Genomic DNA, 21,641 nt, shown 5'->3' with positions numbered 1-21,641 from the left:
GCACATTCCAGGAAATCTAGATTATTATGTTGAAATTGACACAATAAGGGTGGATGTATAAGAAAAAATCATAGTTGAGGGGGTAGATATAATTATCCAAACAAGAGAGATTTTTTTGTAAATTGACCATATGTCAGGGGGTGTTTGTAATTTACCCTTAATTTTAATTGACTCATTTGGTATAATGTTTAATCCCAAGAGACACAAATTGATTTTGAGCGTTTTAAAGAAGAAAATGTGGGGTGGAGGTACTTTCTTAAAAATATCTTACAAGCTTAGTAACAGCTTAGTTTTTAAAAAAACAAGATCTTTTGTATTTTTTTTACCAAACATCTTTTAACAATTTATAAGCTCTTAAACATCTTATAAGATGTTTTTAGGAACTTATAAGCTTAGCCAAACAGGGTCTTAAGGAATCCAATACCTTGTCATGCCTAGGCTAGGGCCATTCAAACAGTGCTAACTGGATTTAGGCATTTAACTATTGCAATATGAAGACATATAACCCAAATTATAAGAAATATTGGAATTAAAAAGAAAAATTAACAACCAAGATGCTATTTCACCAGTAAGTTATATATATTTGGCACATGATTGATGTTGTCACTTTACAAATACTATCAAGATGATTCATTTAACAACCATCCATAAAATTACCTGAAACAACTTAGTTCCGTTTCTTAACTCTACGCAAGAACCGGAAGATATCAGGCAGTACAGGAGATCTGTTTCCATAGAAACATTTACAGAAGGTAATAGTAACGCTAGACGTGTACTTTATATATGGCTAGCTATTGAGATATTAGGTACTATGCTAGATGCTAAGGAATATTGAAACGAGAAAATCTCGTCTTGCAAACAAAACCGCAAGAAAAAGATGGTGAAAATGACATCTTAGTTAGTTTGATGGACTTGACTCGTCAAGTTTGAAACCCGATAATGTAGCAAGCTCTGATAACTGCTTCTCTCCACTCAAAACCTGCAATTCAAAAAAAGAGCAATTTATTAAGCAAAAACATGTTAGTTGGAGGAAAACAAAAGCCACATAGAAAGTCAGGCTAGTTTGCAAGAAAGTTAAATCGGATATCAATTCAAGATTTCAATTAATTAGCTAAATAACACACCTGGCCGTTTATTTCCCATGTCGGAAAACCTTCAAGTTTAGCATCTGAACAGATTTGAGCCATTTTAATATCTTTGCTTACTCCGTCAGGGAAGCACTCCACATAATCCAACATTTTCGCTGCTTCCCTCCCAAAAATCTGTCAAGATTGATTATTTTTAAAATAAATAAAACCAAAACTATAAATTTCCATCATGTTGGTGTTCCAGTAACTTTTTAGAAACTGAGAATTCATCAAATCCACAAACGAAGCATAGCGGGTTTTCACACCCGACTTTTAAAAAGAAAATGATGTATTTCTCCTAGTTGGCAGCAATAAGAATTGGTCGGAAGTCAAGCAGAATGAAAAATACCTCTTTCTGATCCAGACAATGTGAACACCAAAAAGCCCCATATAATTTTGCTCCGATTGAATGTAGATGTTTCGCAAGAGAAACGGCCAAAGGATTCGACTCCTTTGTGATCTCCGTTTCAAAATATGGTATTTCAGTCTCAGTCATGCTGTTGCACGTATATGTATGGTAAATAATTTTATTACAGAAGGTCATAAGATAATAAAAGATCCCTTAAGTTACTCCTACAAGTCTTATCATTAAAATTTCAGAAAAGGGAATCTTAACAAATCAAATGGGGTAAGTAAATCAAATAAAAGCACCACCAATTGAGCTGCGAGAGCACGCTTGAGGGTGAGGTTTAAGTACTTGATGAATATACTAGTTCATTCAGCACTGTACTAAAGTTTTCACAGTTAACTATAATACAAACCATAGTTTGCTATATTTATTTTTTTTAAATCAGAAACGGGGTAAAAAGTTCTACTTGCTAGGCCTCCCCTGAATTTCCATTAGCTCGATACTATTCCCTCAGGAAAACCAACATTGTAAACGGACATATCACATCATGAAAGCACCAATCAAAGACCAAGTGTACGTGAATGTTTCGATAAAGTCATCCACTAAATCAAGAAAAAAGTTAAACTCGGCCCAACTTCTAAAATCATAATCAAGAAAAGTTAAAATCAACCCAACCCCAATAACCATATTCGTTTGACATATTTTATTAATTACATAATACGTGACAAAGAAAAACTCTAGAACAGGAAAAAATATACAGCCCACATTTTAGTTCAAGTTTAGATGAAATTAGATCTTAAAAGTTGCTCTTGACTATCGTTTATAATACCCTCAATTCAATCTTTTGCATGGATTACATGAGATTCAAATAAAATTTCTGTTTTATGACAAAACCTGATTTGCAAATATAAAACACCATTAACCCGAAACGTTCATGGACATGTCAAAATCAATCAATAGTTATAGGACACATCAATATATTTTCTGACGATATAGCTAACAGTATTCGTATCACTAAAGCAGTTTCTTACCCTGAGGAGACTGATCGGGCATCATTATAAGATGTCGTCAGTGCAATAACGACAAAGCTAGCTACGAATAGCTGCAATCCCAAGAATTCCCGAAGTTCATTTGCCCCAAATCTCTGCAAATTGAGCCCATACAATTCTTGTCAATGCTATATGAACTAAGCAGCACCAAATGGTCTAAGAAAAGAAAAGTGTAATCATCTTGACAGGGCTAAACCTTTAGAGTGATGAAGAACAAGCTGAAGGACAATGCCACCGATGCCAAACAATATAAACACAATTCTCCACCAAATTCGGTTCTCAGAATGTACAAGAAATACGCGCTAGCAACTGCCATAGAGGTAGTTATTCCAACTAATATAATTTCACCATCAGTTTTCCCAGTTCCCGATGAACTTCTCTTTGCTTCCGATTGCAGACCAAGGGTCGCGACTAACCCGTATGCGAGCATGCCAAACAATGGAAGAGGAATGCCTGAGAACGGAAAATGTTACTTTCCTTTTAATAAAAATGCCTAAACCGGAAGTCAAAAAATTTAGCTTCCTCATCTAACTATAATTCCTTGTGGAAAATCAAATTCAATAAGGTAACTGAAGACTGTACGTGATCAAAAAACTGTTATCCACCGAATCTGAAGCAATTTTAAACCATATTACAATTTAACCTTTAATTACCAAAAGATGTTTTCGATCAGAATTAAAAACCTTCTGATGTAAGAAATACAAATATATCGTTCATGTTTCCCTTTTTTAATCTCCTCCTGCCATTTTAATGGAACATACAAAATTAATCCAATCATTCTTAAGATGGATCAAACTTGCAACAATAACAATCTCTTTGTTCAAAAGAAAGATCGTTTACTCATCAATCACCTCAGGCTATCACAACAGATTCCTGATAGTTTGAACCATCTCAAATTCGGATGAGCGATTGGTGAAAACCCTTCATTTTCACTCAGCAGCTAGAAAACAATTTTGTATATTTCCTCATTCATCGGAAAAATCGTAGGATTATCTAACAGACAGGAGTAGGTATAAGGAATATCATTTGTTTCGATTCCCCTATCTCTCAATAATGAAGCGAAAACAATACATATGCAACTGTTGATGATAGATATCCCTATCCAAAGAATAACAGAATTTCCAAATCAAAACACACTTCTAAACCAAAAAAAGCTAATTCTAAATACAAGAATCACTTTTAACAACTCAGCATTTTCTCATTTAGGCTAAAAATAAGGTCAACAAAACAAGAAAGGAAGTACCGAAAACGGATGAGTAGGCACTGGTGAGGATGGTGGTGCAAGAGCCGCCTCCCATGGGGCAAAAGGCATCCGAATTGGTGAGCTTAAGGTATGTCAAATACGCCGTCTCCAACAATCCGATTCCTCCAAGACCCACACACCACCACTTATACGCTGCAAACCGCGTACCATTGCCACCATCACCGCCGGTAATAGCAGCAGCAGAAGGAGAGGAAGAAGATTCCGGCGAAGTTTCGGAATCGGATTCGGCAGTCAGTTTACTGCGGTCCTCCTCCGGCACGGAATTCACTTGAACAAAAATATGCCTATGTTCCCGACCTCCTCTCTATCATCGCAATTAGATACAGACATATAAAAAATCGGATTGAATTCAACAGGAAAAAAAAAAAAAAAAAAAAGACAGACGGAGAAGTGGAGAGAAGGAGATTAGGAATCTCACCTTGATTTTGGGAAGAGAAGGAAAAGAGTGATGAGTGGGGAGTGAATATAGAAATGGAGTTCGGCGAAAGGAGAGAGAAGAGGACGATATGCTGAATAAGCTACTCGCCGCCGCCGCCGCTGCCATCAGCTCACGGGGTTGGGCGTACTGTGTGAGTGTGTGTCTTTCCTACGGCGGTGGAAAATGGGAAGCTGCCCTCTGGTTGTGATTGGTGGAGAATTCCGGTGAGGGATTGGTTGCTATTTACTTTCTAATAACTAAATAATTTATTCTTTTTTGGAAATTGAAAAGATCTATATAGTTATTAATTTATTAGACTACAGTATAGTTAATTTCACTTAATATTTTGGGAAAATTGGGTTTTTCGTCCTCTAGGTTGGTTGCTATAGGAATTTAGTCCTATAAGTTGCACAATTTCAATTGTAAGTGCAATATCTTTATCAAATTTGTACATTCAGTCCGATTTTTCAATTTGACTCTCAATTGCTGACATGGCATAAAATAATTTGCTTACTTATCCACTAATTTGGGGATATCAGTTTCTTGGAGAAAAAATAAACATGTGGCAAATATGATGTGTAAAATATTAATTAAAATATAACATAAAAGCCACATAATGGTGGGGGAACTTTCATCTGTTCACTCGATTCCTCATACATATTTGCCATACATTTTTTTCCTTTTACAATTCAAAACAAATAATAATTAAAAAACTTAAATTCACCAGAAAAGTTAGAAAATTAGTGAATCAATTTTTTTATTTTACATTGTTAATGAAACTAACAATGAACGAAATAAATTATTGTTAATGTTAAGAACACCAAAAAAATAATGTTAACGTTAAGAAGACCAATAAATTAATCAAAACTAAAGAGATTATGAAATTAAATTATACATAAAATTTTAGAAATAAACGAAGCTGAATAATTATAACTTTTCATACGCATCAAAAACATCTCATCATAAACGATGTCTAATTTAAATAATAACAAAATATTAAATCCATCTATTTAGATATCAAAGTTCCAACAAAAACAATTAAATTCACTTCATTGCGTAGGCTTCTTTCCTTCCTTCTTTTTATTTGCAGCTGTAGATTTTTCTTGAGAGAGGCCATCATTAAGATTCGACAAATGTACAATTTCTTTCCCACCTTTAGTGACTACTGACTTTGAACATACTTTGGTGATACAATTTTCCATGCTGGGAATGAATTGTCCACCAACAAATTGAGCAGAGGCCTTGATATTTATTCTTGGTGTTTGCATTTGACTTTGTTGTAGCTGTTCAAACATATTTTGAGGATATACTCTAGAATCTGAAGTTGTAAAGGCTGCATGGTTCCTCTGAGTTGGTGGCACGTATGGAACATTTCCCTGTTTCAATCTCACTTGCTACATAAATAAAAATATTAAGTTTAATTCAAATATAAATAAAATTAATCAATGTAAGTAAATGAGATGAACTTGTTGAGAAAACTTGCGCTTATGAGTCTTTCGGTAGAACTTCCATCTTGATATTGTTTATCTTGAAATATTCTTTCTCCAGCCTAATTGATGTTTAAATTAAATTATAACATTAACATAATATATATGAACTTAATCATAACAAAATTGGAAGGAATAAAAAAATATACCTGAAACTTTGGAGTTTGATTACCAACCTCACTGCTCGCCACCTCAGTTTGTGTTGCTTTCGAATTATCATCCCTCATTTTGCAAGCTCTTTTATTGTGTCCCTCAACACCACATTGACTGCATTTTAAAGTTTTTTGTTGCCGTTTCAGCTGATATGCATTTTTAATCACCTTTGGCTTGCCCCTTGATATTTTTCTCTTCTTCTTTTCAGGCTCATCCAATTCCCGCCTCCTTGCTCTTATTGGCCTTCCACAAGGCCTGCCACCAGGATTAACAAATTTTGGAGGTAGTGGAGGAATAAAGTCTAATTTTCTCCATTCATTTCTGCCACTCATTGGGATAATGGCAGGAGCATAAACAACTTTATAAGTCTCCACTTTGTAACAACTATGTGTGAAGTTCTCGATTTTCTAGCCTTGACTAACGATCGCACTGATTGCATGTTTACATGGGATGCCACTCAAATCCCACTTTCTACAACCACATGTCCATTCATTCAAGTCAACATTGTATTGATTCCCGTCAAAACAAGATATTTGATAATGATAATCATCTGCTTTGATGGGAATACAATCTCCTAGTTTTTCAATGTTATTGTGAATTCTCTTTATTATTTTAGGACATAGATCGCCGCTCCACTTTTATTCTGCTCTATCCCTATTTTTTTGCAGTTTTGTCATTAAATATTCCATAATCCATTCAAGCATAGACACGATAGGCTTTTCCCTTGCCTCTAAAATACTACTGTTGAAAGACTCGCAGCCATTGTTCAATAACATGTCACACCTAGGATAGGTATTGAAGTGTGACCTACTCCAATTTTGAGGCGGATTATCATTCAGCCACTGAAATGCATTTTCATCTAACTCGTTCATTTCTTCCATATTTCTGCTAAACTCATTCAATGTTGTGGCTCGTGCAGCCTTCCACAAAATACTCTTGAAGGCTTGTCCTCTGAAACCAGCATTTTCGAAATTTGAATGCATATGCCTAACACAAAACCTATGATCAGAATTATGAAATACCACTTCAAATGCTTGAATTAATCCCTTTTGTTTATCGGATATAAAGGTCCATTCGTAGTCCTTTTCAATATGTAAATCAATTTTTAACAGGGTTAAAAACCAATCCCAAGTTTCCCTCGTCTCCTTTTCAACTAAAGCTTAGGCAATGGGATAGATGTTATTATTGGGATCAACACCTACAGCAGTTAACAACACTCCCCCGTGTTTGTCTTTTAAATGGCAACCATCTACCCCAATTAAAGGTCTACAGCCAGCTAAGAACCCCATTCTCAAAGCATGCAAACACATATATCCTATCAAACCTATTTTCACCTGCTAATTGATCAGTCCCAACTATCACAGTGCTACCCGGATTGGTTCTTTTAACTTCATCAACAAAATCCCATAGCAAAGAATATTGTTCATCTAGAACTCCCTCAATCATTTCGATAGCTTTCCTTTTAGCATTATAAGCCTGATAACTTGATATATGGCATTTAACATCCTTCATTGCTTCAATTCTAAAGCCTTTCAGATTTCTCTTAGGATCACATTTAAACTTATCCAAGTATTTACTAGATAACCATTTAGATTTCAAATTTTTTACATGAAAACTCATCCCACAACTGTGATCAGGACCATAAGTTCTCACCTGATAGGTGCACTCATTTGTAACCTTAAGTGCATGAAGCTTCCATCCACACCCCTTCTCAACACACTTGGCATGTAATCTACTCTTGTCATTTTTTGTAATATTTATGCTCCTTCTCGTGATAATAGCATGAGAGTGTATAGCTTGCCTTAACTCTGTTCTGGTACTGAAAATCATGCCCAACTCAAAGGTTGGTCTATATATCTCGATTGGATTAAAAACAGGAAAGTTAGGCCTTTCTTTCTCATTGTCAGAACCCTTGTTACTATCCAAATCATCATCACTCTTCATAATATCCTCCTCCCCAAATTCACAAACATCTTCAACTGCAAGTGGCCCGTCAATTTCTTTTTCCTGACCATTCTACATTATCATCTATATTTTTATAATAACTTGTATCATCATCTGAATTTGACTCCATCTCATAGTCACAACTCTCATAGTCATAACTTTCAGAGAAGTCCTCACTAGTCTCTTCTTCTTCGTCATCTTCACAATAAAATACAAAATGTGATAAGAAAATGATTTTTTTTATATACAAACAGAATATACTGCTAACAAAGTTTTCCAGGAGAAGACAAAACCATTCAATTAAAAATATCTATTTAAATTAAAAAATAAAGAACCCTACAAGCCTACACCCTGATGATTTGAATAAAAAAACAAAAAAACAAAAATTTGACATAACATACCAGACTTTGTTTGGGCAAAGTCGAAGTCCTGTAGCAAACCTTGAATCTTCATTTCTTTCTCAAAAGTTGTAAAAAGCTCAAGTACTCAACTTGGTATCTAAAGAGTTTAAAAATGCGTGTGTCATTAAGGTGGATGATTTGAGGGAATCGAAGAACTCGTGAAATGGAGATTAGGATTTTAGGGTTTCAAGAATTATTTCAATTTGGATAAATATTTAATTTAGATTGGAGGGAACAGATGAAAATTCCCCCCACTATTTTAGATTGCGTGGCTTTGATGTTATATATTTTTAATTATTATTTGCCACATGTTTAATTTTTCTCCCAAAAAGCTAATATCCCCAAATTAGTGGACAAGTAAGCAAATTATTTTATGCCATGTCAGCAATTGAGAGTCAAATTGAAAAATCGGACTGAATGTACAAATTTGATAAAGTTATTGCACTTACAATTGAAATTGTGCAACTTATAGGACTAAATTCCTATAGCAGCCAACTTAGAGGACGAAAAACCCAATTGTCCCTAATATTTTTGGGTTATTTCATATAACCCCTACCTCAGTCAATATAATATATAAAACTTGAATTCCACGCATAATTAATTGTCAATTTCAATCGGTGACATGTATTCAATTTAATCACATGTGGCAAATTGATTGGTGAAAATAAATCATCAAAAAACATGTCATCATTTTCCAAAATTAAAAAGATAATTATTTAATCATATATTTATATCATACCATTTATAAAAGGGGTTTTTGTGATAAAGTCCCCAACCAAGCATGTTTATTATTCCAGCTTTAGGGGCTATATCTCTTTCACCAATAAGCTCATCCCTTTAATATTTATTATAAATAAAGGAAACACTCATGTATATCCCAATATTACCCTCAACCATTTATACCCAATTCTTAATTGTAACCCAATTTAATCAATTTTGTCCACAAAAATCCAATTTTGACCACAAAAAATCAATTTTGACTTTTTTTTGGAGCATACTTTAATATGCTCCAATTTCATCAATTAACTTAATTTAATCTCAATTTGACCCCAAATTTCACAAATTATTCAATTTTGACCCAAAACTTTTTTTTTTCACAAACATTATTTTTTTCAAATTTTTTTTTTGCCGCCGGATTCCGCCGTTGACTTTTTTTTTTCTTTTTTGCTTTTTTCTTTTCTTTTCTTCCGGATTTTTTCGCCGGTTTCCGGCGGTCTCCGGCGTTGATTTTTTTTAGTGTTTTTTTGAGTTTTTTTTTTTGTTTGTTTTTTTTTTTTACGTCCGCCGCTAAACGTTGACCGTAATTGTGCTGTCACGGACAGTAAATTAACGTAATTATATTGTCAATGACAGTAAATTAACGTAATTATACTGCCGTTGACAATACATTTATGTAATTGTGCTGCCGTTGACAGTAAATTAATGTAATATTATTATTTATTTTTTTGTTTTTTTGTTTTTTTTTGTTTGATTTGTTGACAAGTCAACGTAATTATATTACTGTCGTTGACAGTAAAATAACTGTAAACACAATAATATTACTGTCAACAACATCAATATTATTATTTTTTTGGGTTTTTTGTCTTGTTTAAGTTATTCACGGAGTAACGTAATAATATTACTGTCTATTATTGTAATATTACTGTAAACACAATAATATTACTGTGGTTGACGGTAATATTACTGTTGTTATTGTAATATTGCTGTCAACCACATCAATATTATTATTTTGTATGGATTTTTTTTTTGTTTGTGTTATTCATGGAGTAACGTAATAATATTACTGTCTATTATTGTAATATTACTGTGGTTGACGGTAATATTATGTTGTTATAGTAATATTACTGTCACTCACAGTAATATTATTTCTTTTGATTTTTTATTATGTTTACATTTGTTGAACGGTCAACATAGTAATATTACTCTATTACACAATAATAATGAGTTTTGTTGTGTTAATATTATTGTGCTAGAGATTAATATATCAATATTAGTGTGTTAAACAGTAGTTTAGTTTAATTTTAGGGACTATTAGTGAGAACCCCCTCTAGCTTTATTTTAATGAGGATAGATCTAGCTCTTTTTTCTTTATTAGTGAGAGACCCATCCTTTTTTTATTCTCAAATTTACCCTTCCTTTATTTACTACCTATTATACACTACTTTGATACACTTTTATTTTTTTATTTTTTTGTCTTTTAATTTTAATTTTCGTTTTTTTTATTTATTTCTTATTTTAAAAAAAATATATTTTAAAAAAAAAAAATTTTAACTTTTTTATTATATTTTCTTACTATATTTTTTTGTCTTCAGTTAAAACAACTATATTTCAATAAAACAACTATTATTAAAACAACTGTTATTAAAACAATATGATTAAAACAACTATATATCTCCAGCAACTCTCATTTATCAAAATCAACTATTTGTTAAATCAACTATTACATTCAACTAAAAGGTAATAAAAACAACTATATTGCTGTACGAAAACAACTATATTGCTACACGAAAACAACTATATTGCTGTACGAAAACAACTATATTGCTGTACGAAAACAACTATATTGCTGTACGAAAACAACTATATTGATGTACGAAAATATCTATAAATCTGTAAATAACACCACACAATTTCAACAAAAACAAACATCCATTATACTATTGATTGAACACAAAATTAGCCTTCTATATAAGAATTCAACCAAAAACTTCAATTAAGAAAATTAAGATTCGAGAATTGGGTTCCAAAAAAAAAATCAGAGACGAAGAAGAAGAACAACAACAATGAAACAATGTGGCGGTGGTCTGTATTGAAATCTCAGACGCAATATCAACCCTAGCGCCGCTGCATAATCTCGTCTTTCTCCCTAGCGAAAACCCTAACGCCGTCCTTGACGAGAGAATCCCAGGGGTGAAGATCGTCTTCTTTTCGCGTTGGTGGAGGGAGGAACGCCGTTGTAAGAAGAGAGTAACGATGGCGGCGCAAAGATGGAAGAGGGTTGGAGGCGGTGGCAGAACACAGATGGAAGAGAGTTGGAGGCGCCGATATGTAGAGAGAAAAGAGAGAGAAGAATAAGAAAATAGAGAGAGCGTGAAATAGGTTTGGTTATTTTAGATATAATAGGGCAAATTAGGTATATTAGTAATGTCAAAAACAATATTAATTAAAAAACAAATTATTTAATATAAAGTGGGGGGTTTTCACTAATAATGAAAAGGAGGTTATATCCACCTTAATATAAGTAAATGAATTGGGGGGTTTTCACTAATTATCCCTTAATTTTACTGTGTTTAACAGTAATTTAGTTAATATTACTGTCAATCACAACAATATTGCTGTTTAAACGAAAAAAAGGTTAAAAAAAGAAAGAAAAGAACAAAAAAAAAAAGTCGAAAAAGTCAACGCCGATCAACGCTGGAAACCGGCGAAAAAATCCGGAAGGAAAAAAAAGTTTGAAAAGTCAACGCCGGAATCCGGCGGGAAAAAAAAAGTTTTTGAAAAAAAATAAATTTTTGAATAAAAAAGTTTTGGGTCAAAATTGAGTAATTTGTGAAATTTGGGGTCAAATTGAGGTTAAATAAAGTTAAGGATATAATTGAAGCATATTAAAGTATGAGGGGTTATTTTAGTCCTTTACAAAAATCTGGACCATGTGTGGACTTATTGGTAAATGAGTTTTTTGTCTTGATCTCTTTATAAATAAAGTACCCATTGATGGGCTTATTTGTAAAGACCTCTTTATAAAATGCTCTAAATATATCAACTTTTTTGGAAACTCTAAATAGTTTTATTTTTTTAATTTAATTTTAATAGTAATTAATTTAATTTAAATTTATATAAATTCAATTTAGAATCTTCACTATTATAATTGTATGATTGATGGTGTTACTAAAATTTTGTATAATAATTCATAAACTTGGATTTATATAAAAAAATATTGCAGAATAAATCATTTGATATTATATATTTTACATGAACATGACCAAAGAATATGTTTATATTTTTTACTAATTTAATATTATATTCATAATTACCAAAATTTTCCTGATGTTTGTTTTCGTCTTACATCGACCCCCTTACGGTATGATTTTTCACGGAAATTTTTTTATTACGTGGAATATTCCCCGAAAAATGCAGATTCTACCATGCATTGTTTATGGTACTTTTTAAAGACAAAAAATGCCCCGAGAAGGACTTTGCATGAAATATTTATTCTTCTTAAATAACATATTCACAACTTTTTAGTATTACTATTACCTCCCATAAGGGTAATTTTTGTATTTAAAAACTAAGATAAAAGAAATGTCATGCTGCAAGGGTAGAGTCCACAATTTTTGTGATATTACATGGAATAAAAAAGATTCCGTAAAAAATCATACCATAAGGGGATCGTGTAAGACATAAACAAACATCAGGGGGATTTTGGTAATTACCAATAAGTGAAGGTGATTTCCGTAATTTAGCCTAAGTTCATGAGGACTTTCTTAATTTATCCTATTAACAACGATTATCGTTATTTTTACGTCTTAATGTTTTCTTATACCCTTAATTATTTTAAATAATTTAATGTATGTTTGATATGTGTTTCTTAATGTTTCAGGTACCACACATAAGAAATTTGATATAAAACTTGCGAGATTGAATATAATTATAATTAAAATTAACATTAGCATAGCATTAATATGATTAGTAGAAAAATTATTAGGATTATAATTAATGTTAGAAATAGGTTTAGGGTTAGAATTATGATTAGGATTAGAATCATGATTAGTGTTCTGAATAAGGTTAGGAATAGGATAAGGATTTGGATAATATTACTATTGCAATTATAATCAGCATAAGCATATTCAGATTAACATTAACATTAAAATTAGTATTAGCATTAGAATATGTACATTAGCATTAACATTAATAATATTAACATATTAGTATTATAATATTAGTATTAGTATCAATATTAATATTAATATTGCTATGAGTATCAGTATTATTGTCAATATCAGTATCAATATTAATATCTGTATTAATATAATAGTACTATGAGCAAGGTTGTAAAAATCGGTAATCGGGTCCGAGTCGCTCAGGCACCGACTCACGATTAATCGGTGCGGCGGTGATTAATCGGTGATAAATCGGAAATAAATCGGTTTTTAAAATTTAATATAATATATTTCTAAATATTATTTATACATACTCCAAACATATATAAAAAGATATTTAAACATAGTTATATCTCCATCATGTATATATCCTAATAACATAATAAAAGTTTAATAATCATAAGATCATAATACATAAATATCCTTATAAAATATAAATTAAAAAAAAAGCATTTTTTTTGAATTTACATTTATTCTAGAACATTCGTGGCATACATCATTAGTTCTTTAACAATAACAATTAACATAAACAAAATAAGGCATAAACTCATATTTTCTTTTATTAAAATCCAACTTTTATTTTGAATTATAAAAAGAAAAACAAAAAAAGAAAAACCGATTTTTAACCGATTTTTGCCACCGAGTTTGACCCGCCTTAAAGGTTTGACCGCCTCAGACCGCCTAAAACCACCTCACAGGCAAAAAACCGATTTTTCAAACCTTTACACTAAAATCGTAAAGGTTTTGGACCGCCTCCGCCTCGGAGACCGATTAATCGGCCGCCTCGGCCGATTTTTAGAACACTGACTATGAGTATCAGTATGAGTACAAGTATTACTATCAGTATCAGAATTATTATTGTTATTAGTATCACTATTAGTTTTAGTATTAATATTAGTATTACTATTAGTATTAATATTACTATCAATATCACTATTAGTATCACTATAAGTATCAGTACTATTATTAGTATTAGTATCACTATTAGTCTTATTCTTTGTATTAATATAAGGAGTTAATTGCATATACCCCCCTGTGTTATTTCTCGGAAGCAAAAAACCCCCCCGGAAAAAAAAATTAGCATATAACCCCTATGTTGTGTTTTAGTCAGCCCACCGCCCCTTTGTGTGCACTGGCTCGTTGACTTACGTGAAATGACAGAATTGTCCTTAATAAAAAATAAAGCAAAAAAGACCCCATTACCCAAATCATTTTTTTCCAAGGTATTACAGTGAAAGCCCTTTTTTCTGCAGCACTGTTACACTACTAAAGCCAGGAGAAAAAAAAAACAATTAAAAAGAAAAAAAGAGTCTTGAGAGCAAAAAATGGCTGAAATGAAGGAAGAAGAGAAGAAGAAGAAAAGGGGGTTGGGATATTGAAAGAGAGGCCCCTATTGCAGCGCACTCCCCCTTCCATCGCCGGCCAATCATCACAGGCTACTCCGAGCGGCGACCCAACATCACTGGAGACTCCATCGACGACCCTACCTCACTGGAGATCTCTCCGCCGCCGATTAATAGATCCGCCGCCTCCGTCCATGTATATTTATTTTTGTTGTTTGTTTACGTCCACCATTTTCGCCTCCCACCCACCGCAACACATCCTCCACCATGGCTGCTCCGCCTTTTTGCTCTCCAAGCGCCGCCGTGACCGCCGCCGCTCGAAATACACACTCGAGCACAAGTGGCCAGACAACCGGAGTAGCTTCTGGAGATTTGGGGGATTGAAATCAGTAAGGACTTCGGAGCAACTAATCTTCTTCACGCTGATTTGGAAGCTCCTCCTCGACGGCGGCGGTGGTGCGAATTCGAACCCAGTAAAGCCCTACATTCGACGGATTTTTGTGGAATTCTTTTTTTTTTTGGGGTGTTGCTGGGTTTTGCATAAGCTCAATTCTTTCCCTTTTTTTCTTTTTTCTTCTTTTTTCTGGATCTGGTTAAAGAAAGAGATTGAAATTTTTTATTTGTTGTCTTTCGGGATTCAATTTCAAAGTGGGAAAATGGTGGTGGTGTTGTCGGAGATGGCAGCGGCCATTTTTTTGCAGAATTCTCTTTGTTTGTTTCTTTTTTTCTGATTTTTTCTTATTTTTAATATTGTGTCTTTTTTATTTTGATTGTTTAGAAATTGAAATACTATTTAAAATTTAGTAAAATTTTTAAATTGAAATGTTATTAAAAATTTTAGAAATGAAATTAAGTATAGATATTTAAAAATTATTACAAAGTAAAGAAATACATAATTTAATATATTTTTTTAGAGAAGAAGAAGGATGTGGTGGTGCAGGAGTCAGGACAAGAGGGGCTTGATTTTTTTGATTTTTTTGAAGGGTTTTTATGTCTTTTCCTGTCCTAAAATATCCTTAAACGCACGCCCAGCTGCATGAACCGCGAGTGTATCCCACGATTCGCTCGTAGGGTCCTTATTGTCATTGACTTCCATAGGGGGTATTTGCTAATTTTTTTATCAGAGGGGTTTTTTTGACAATTAGACATTTCACAGGGGAGCCGAGTGCAAATACCCCTTAATATAAGTATTAGTATTAATATTAGTATTAGTATTGGTATTAGTATCAATATAACTATCATTATCGAAGAACAAAAATGGGGAAAGCAGAAATGCAGAATAGTGATTTGTTATGATGAAGATGATTCAAAGGTAGGTTCAAATTATAAAGATTTTACCTCTTTCTTTCTTCCTGAAAATATGACTGTTGGACCTTTTTTCCTTCTGAAAATATGACCGTTGGTGGTGGTTGGGTGGTGTTTATAATTTGTTATTTGAAGTGGAGGGGGTGTATTTTTACACCCCGGCACCGGAACAATGAAAAAAATGTATGGGTATAATTATTGCGTTGGAGAAGATAAATTCATACTCAAGGCATCAAATTGGCAGTTATTTCATTTAATGCTTCATTTAGTGTTTGCGTTGGACTTGCTCTAAGCTCTATAACTCTTTAGTGTCTAAAGGGTAAATTACCACCCCGCTACAAAATATTTTTTTAGGAACTTTAAGCTAATGATCATTTTTTCATGACCAAAGAATCTGCGTAACCACCCTCCACTCTCAATAGCTTACAAGCAAACTAAAGTTGTATATTATGCCTAGAAGATCCGATCTAAAAAATATTGACAACACAATTTTCAAACTTAAGTAATTGACTTCACGCTTTCTTATACTATCAATTAGACCCCATTTATAGGTGTTAATTTCTCTTACTTCCCTTTTTTTATTAAAAGATATTCTGCAAACGCTGAATTTGTATTGGGCCATTTTTTTTTTTAGAATATTTCAGATTTTTTTTTTTGAGAATTGGGGTCATTTTGTAATTATTTACAAAAATACAATAAAGCGTCGTTCAAAACGACGCGCTTTAACAGCCGTTGGATTGAGCTGAGATTGACGGCCAGATCTCCTATCTTGTCCTCCTAATCTGACGGTCATGATAGATCGCAAGATCTGACGGTCGCTAAAAACGCGTCATTTTGAATGACGCGCTTTAACAGCCGTTGGATTGAGCTGAGATTGACGGCCAGATCTCCTATCTTGTCCTCCTAATCTGACGGCCAGGGATAGATCGCAAGATCTGACGGTCACTAAAACGCGTCATTTTGAATGACGCGCTTTGACCTGTCAGATGGTCAAACGCGTCATTTCAAACTACGCGTTTTAGCGGCCGTTCGATTCTTCTCGATCTAACGGTCCTGATTTCGGCCGATAAAATATATATATATATATATATATATATATATATATATATATATATATATATATATATATATATATATATATATATATATATATATATATATATATATATATATATATATATATATATATATATATATATATATATTATCCTATCCCTTAAACAAATCATTCCACATTTTGCTGCCTTGCTCCCTTCTTCCCAACACCAACACCGTAAGTTTTCTTCCTCTCCCTTTTTTATTTGTTAATTATTATTTATTATTGTTTAATTTATATTTTAACTAATGTAAGTAATTTAATTAATTTCAGCAGGTACTTATTGAGGTAATTTTTTTCACTCTTTCAATTATTATTATAGTTAAATAGAATTTTAACTATTAATATAATTTTGTTAAATTTTTATTAATAGTGGATTAATGAAATTTTGATCTAATAAATTATCAATTAATTTGGAGATAAATTATTTCTTGTATCGTTAAAATATATATAATTTATTATGAAATTCAAATTTTTATTGTTGTTTTTCGTTGTTATTTTTAGGTTAAACTTTAACTTATGGTGGATTTAAGAAGGAATGTTTGATTGTGTTTAAATAATTTCTGAAATTTAAATTTTTTGTAATGGTTTAAATATGATACGAGTAGAATAATTAGTAAGATAAATTAATTAATTATTAGTGTGTTAGTGGATAAATTGGTAGAATTAGTCATGACATTAGAATAGGTATTACCTCAACAAGACCATAAATCGTCTTTTTTACCATTAATTACTTAGTGCCATTAATTTTGACCATAAATCGTCTTTTTTACCATAATTAGAATTTAGATTTCAAATTCATGATTTCCAACCGTTCGAATTTATGGATGTTTGGTCAAAATTCAAAATCAATGACTTCAAAATTCTTATTTTTTTACTTTTCAATTTATGAAAATTGTAAAATTACACTTTAGCCCCTCAAGTTTACATCAGTTTCACTTTTGATCCTATGTTTTAATAATTTAACATATTTTTATCCTTTTTTTTTAAATAATGTCTGAAATTTAAATTTTGGTGTGTTTTGATTGTTATAATTAGGTGAAATGTAATTTGTTGTGGATTGAGAAGGGATTTACGCTGCTAGCAAATAATAATTATTTGGAGGTATTTATTTTTTATATTGGACAAATATTATTATTTTTAATTGCTGAAATTTTAATTTTGTTTTTTATTGTTATAACTAGGTGGAAGCTTAATTTGTGGTGTTTTGAGAAGGGATTTTTGTAGCTAGCAAATAATAATATTTTGAAGGTAATTATTTGTTATATTGTATAAATGTAGTACAACTTGGAGCTATTTTTTTCCCCCCATTTTTAAATAATTGCTGAAATTTTTATTTTGATGGTCTTTTTATTATTATAAATAGGTGGAAGTTCAACTTGTGGTGGATTGAGTAGTGATTGTGGGTGCTAGCAAATCTACAATTATCTTTGAGGTAAATTAAATATTTTATTGGTTAATTTAAGTCTTACTTGAATGATAAGTTTGCTAATTTATACAAATTGTTTGTTTTTAACTGGTTAGTGTTATATGAATATGTCGAAAAATTACGAGTTACACAATGTGTTTAGGATTTATAATATACAAATTAATAGTTTTGGAACTATCAAATTATAAAAAGAATTAGAATTTTTTAAATATTAATTGTTTGTTTTAACTGATTTATAATATAACATAAGTGTTTGTAGCTGTAAAAAAATTAGAAAATATTAAATATTTGAAAAAAAATAATAATCTCAAAATATCAAAATATAGGGTTTCAATGGCGACTCCGGGTAGGAATACTGTCAAAGTTTTCGTGTATATAGGAGGCCATATTGTTCATGAGGGATTGTCAGTGAATTATGATCAATCTCATCATACAGTCGTACGAGTGAAACGCGATATATCTTTCTCAGACTTCTTGGCGAAAATATACTCACGTTGCCGAATAGATAGAAATGAATTTGTGTTATCGGTGTCGGGCAAAATATCACGATGGTATCAAAATCAGTGGAGCGAGATAGTTTCTGAGATAACAAGTGATGATGATTTAGAAATCTATTTGCACCCGGATGAAGGAAACGATTCCATAGATGTTTATGTTGAGTCTCAGCCTCTATAGAATCCTTTGATGCCTTCACAATTCACTACATCAGAGCCTCTCTACTCCCCTTCGAGACCTTCACAATTCAATACATCAGAACCTCTATATTCCCCTTCGAGACCTTCACAATTCAATACATCAGAACCTCTCTACTCCCCTTCGAGACCTTCACAACATTTTGATTTGAATGATGCGTACAATTCATTTATGCAAACAAGTCCTGAGTTAGTTGCGGTTACACAAGGGTTTTCTAATATGGGCTTTGAAGCGGGGCCATCAAGGCATTCTTATCAAAATCTTGGGGTACATATTGGGGAATCAAGTGGCATGAGAAATGCTCATGAAAATTTTGATCTTCCTAATGAAACTCGCCATTGTGATAATAATGATGACGATGATCCTTTCGGAGACGCACATGGGCCAAATGTTCGAAGCGACTCTGAACCCTCCGACCATGGAGACGATGATGATAGTGGTGAAGAGAACAATGATGAGAATATCGAAGCCGTTGATGACGTTGTACAAACAATATCGCAGCCAGAAATTCCATCAACTTCCCATGTTCATGTCAGCAATCCATCATTTGCAGAAACTCCTACTCAGTTTTATGATCCACCTTCGTTCTACTCTCTGTCATTTCCTGAAATCCCAGCCGATTCCATTGATGTTCCGTCGGGTATGTGGTCAAAATTTTATGATAGCAGCAAAGGTACTCTCGAAAAGGGGATGATTTTTGATAGTAAAGCAAGGGTCATTTCAGCCGTTAGAGACCACTCCATTCGATTTGCCAGAAGAGAGTTTAAAGTTATCGAAAGTACAAAAAGAACTTGGAAGGTTATCTGCAAACACGACACTGAAGCAAGACCTTGCAGATGGAGGCTAAGGGCATCAAGAATTGGGGATAGAGGACAATTTAGAATTGGGATCTACGATGGCGATCATAGTTGCGGTATGCAAGGGATGACAAATAATCATGGCAACTTGAACATCAATTATTGCGCCGCAATTCTATTGAAAAGTGTTCGTGAAAATCCAGTTTGTGAGATTTCAAAGGCAAGAGAGATTGTGACCGCGCAAATAGGATATGAGATATCCTACATGAAGGCATGGTACACTTTGAAGCGATGCAGAGAAAATGTATATGGAACATAGGAGAGTTCGGTCCAGAAGTTGCCAAAATTTATGAAAGCACTGCAACAAAGGAATCCAGGCACAGCTGTTGAGTAGGAACATCACGCGACAAATCATCCATCGAAATTCATAATCAAATACGTCTTCTGGGCCTTCAAGCCGTGTATTGATGGTTTCAAATACTGTCGTCGGGTGATCAGCGTCGATGGAACTCATTTGTACACTAAGTACAAACATAAGATGTTGCTTGTTGTGTGTTTGGATGGGAATCAACAAGTTTTACCACTTGCGTATGCAATTGTTGATGAAGAAACCGCAAGTGCATGGAAGTGGTTTTTCAAATGCATTGACAAACATTTACTTTCGGGCATATCAGATGGTATTTGTATAATTTCAGATCGAGGAACCGGTATTTTAAGTGCCATCGATTCAATGCCCGAGTTTAGGCCCCCTCGCATCACCCATCGATTTTGTTTGAGGCATGTTTGTTCAAATGTCAACGCCAAGTTTAAGAGCATTGTGGTGAAAGATTTTTGTTACGCTGCTGGAAAACAATCTCAGGTTTGGAAGCTGAACCGGTATTTGGACAAGATTGGGGAGGAAAATCCCAATGCACACAGATACTTGATGAACATGGATCGAGAAAAGTGGACTTTAGCACATGATGGAGGGTCTCGACGCGGTCAGTTGACGACCAACTTGTCCGAGTCCATCAATGGTGCTTTGAAAGGTGCTCGTAAACTGCCTGTCACAGCTATTGTGGATTTTACATTTCATCGAGTGGTTAAGCACTTTATTAATCGAGTAGCGAAAGGTAATAATTGGGAGCAATCGGGACAACGATGGGCCGAATTTCCATTGAAGAAGTTCAAATTATGGGAGGAACATTCGACGACCCATTACATGAGAAGGTTCAACACTCGCAACTACGCTGGTGAGGTATTCACCAGGGCAAAACCTCAAGGAGGTGGAGGAAAAACACATTGTGTCGATCTTAGGGCCAAAGAATGCTCGTGTAATAAGTGGACCTTGTTTGAGATTCCTTGCTCTCATGTGCAACATGTATGTCTTGATTTCCGTTTGGATGCCGAAACTTTGGTTGCCGAGTACTACAGTGTTAGAAACCATAAGAACACATATAGTGGCGTGTTTCACCCTTTGCTGCCTGAAATGTGCTGGGAGGATGCAGATTTTGAGCTATTTCACGATGTTACCCTACGGAAAGCTACACGCCGGGGTAGGCCAGAAAGTTCTCGTATTCGTAACGAAATGGACCGACCACAAGCGCGTGCTAGAAGAAAATCTCGGGCAACACAAGAATCACACTAGTTATTTTATGTGTTATCTTATGTTATGTTAGGTTATGTATGTTATGTTATGTTATGTTAGGTTATGTTGTGTTTGTTATGTTATGTTATGTTATGTTATGTTATGTAATGTTTGTTATGTAATGTTTGACTTGAAAATTCAGTTTCGCTTTCACTTTCAAATGGCATCAACTCGGCAAAAATACCTAATAAAACCCTGAAATAGAAATAAAACAAGCAACGCAATAATATATACAAATAAAGCCGAATCTCGGACAAACGAAGACCAAAACTCGAAGAT

At 33.2% G+C, this 21,641-nt stretch overlaps 3 protein-coding genes and 1 pseudogene across 3 annotated transcripts in view; 2 read left to right on the top strand and 2 right to left on the bottom strand.

The window, feature by feature from the left end:
* Positions 1-560: 560 nt before the first annotated feature.
* Positions 561-4,585, bottom strand: LOC105965802 (thiol-disulfide oxidoreductase LTO1). Its single transcript, XM_012990357.2, has 7 exons — positions 4,208-4,585; positions 3,769-4,093; positions 2,722-2,978; positions 2,508-2,620; positions 1,477-1,624; positions 1,125-1,262; positions 561-979 (listed from the first exon to the last, which is right to left on the bottom strand). The coding sequence occupies exons 1-7, from the start codon at positions 4,331-4,333 to the stop codon at positions 899-901; spliced, it is 1,188 nt and encodes a 395-aa protein (XP_012845811.1). The 5' UTR covers positions 4,334-4,585; the 3' UTR covers positions 561-898.
* A 1,606-nt stretch (positions 4,586-6,191) lies between these two features.
* LOC105965720 (uncharacterized) lies at positions 6,192-7,923 on the bottom strand (annotated as a pseudogene).
* A 9,700-nt stretch (positions 7,924-17,623) lies between these two features.
* Positions 17,624-21,641, top strand: part of LOC148766408 (serine/threonine-protein phosphatase 7 long form homolog) — a 9,588-nt gene continuing 5,570 nt past the window's right edge. The window contains exons 1-3 of the mRNA XM_088827277.1: positions 17,624-17,920; positions 18,001-18,067; positions 18,183-18,251. The gene's annotated coding sequence lies outside the window, so the exon portion shown is untranslated. The remainder of the gene's footprint in view (positions 17,921-18,000; positions 18,068-18,182; positions 18,252-21,641) is intronic.
* On the top strand, positions 20,274-21,362 carry LOC148766409 (uncharacterized). The gene has a single exon (XM_088827279.1). It carries the CDS (start codon positions 20,274-20,276, stop codon positions 21,360-21,362), a length of 1,089 nt encoding a protein of 362 aa, XP_088683405.1.

The sequence above is a fragment of the Erythranthe guttata genome, chromosome 12 (genome assembly GCF_056151865.1).
Source record: "Erythranthe guttata isolate IM_541 chromosome 12, IM_541, whole genome shotgun sequence".
NCBI lineage: Eukaryota > Viridiplantae > Streptophyta > Magnoliopsida > Lamiales > Phrymaceae > Erythranthe > Erythranthe guttata.
The sequence above is the reverse complement of the archived record's forward strand: the minus strand, read 5'-3'. Positions and strand labels throughout refer to the sequence as shown.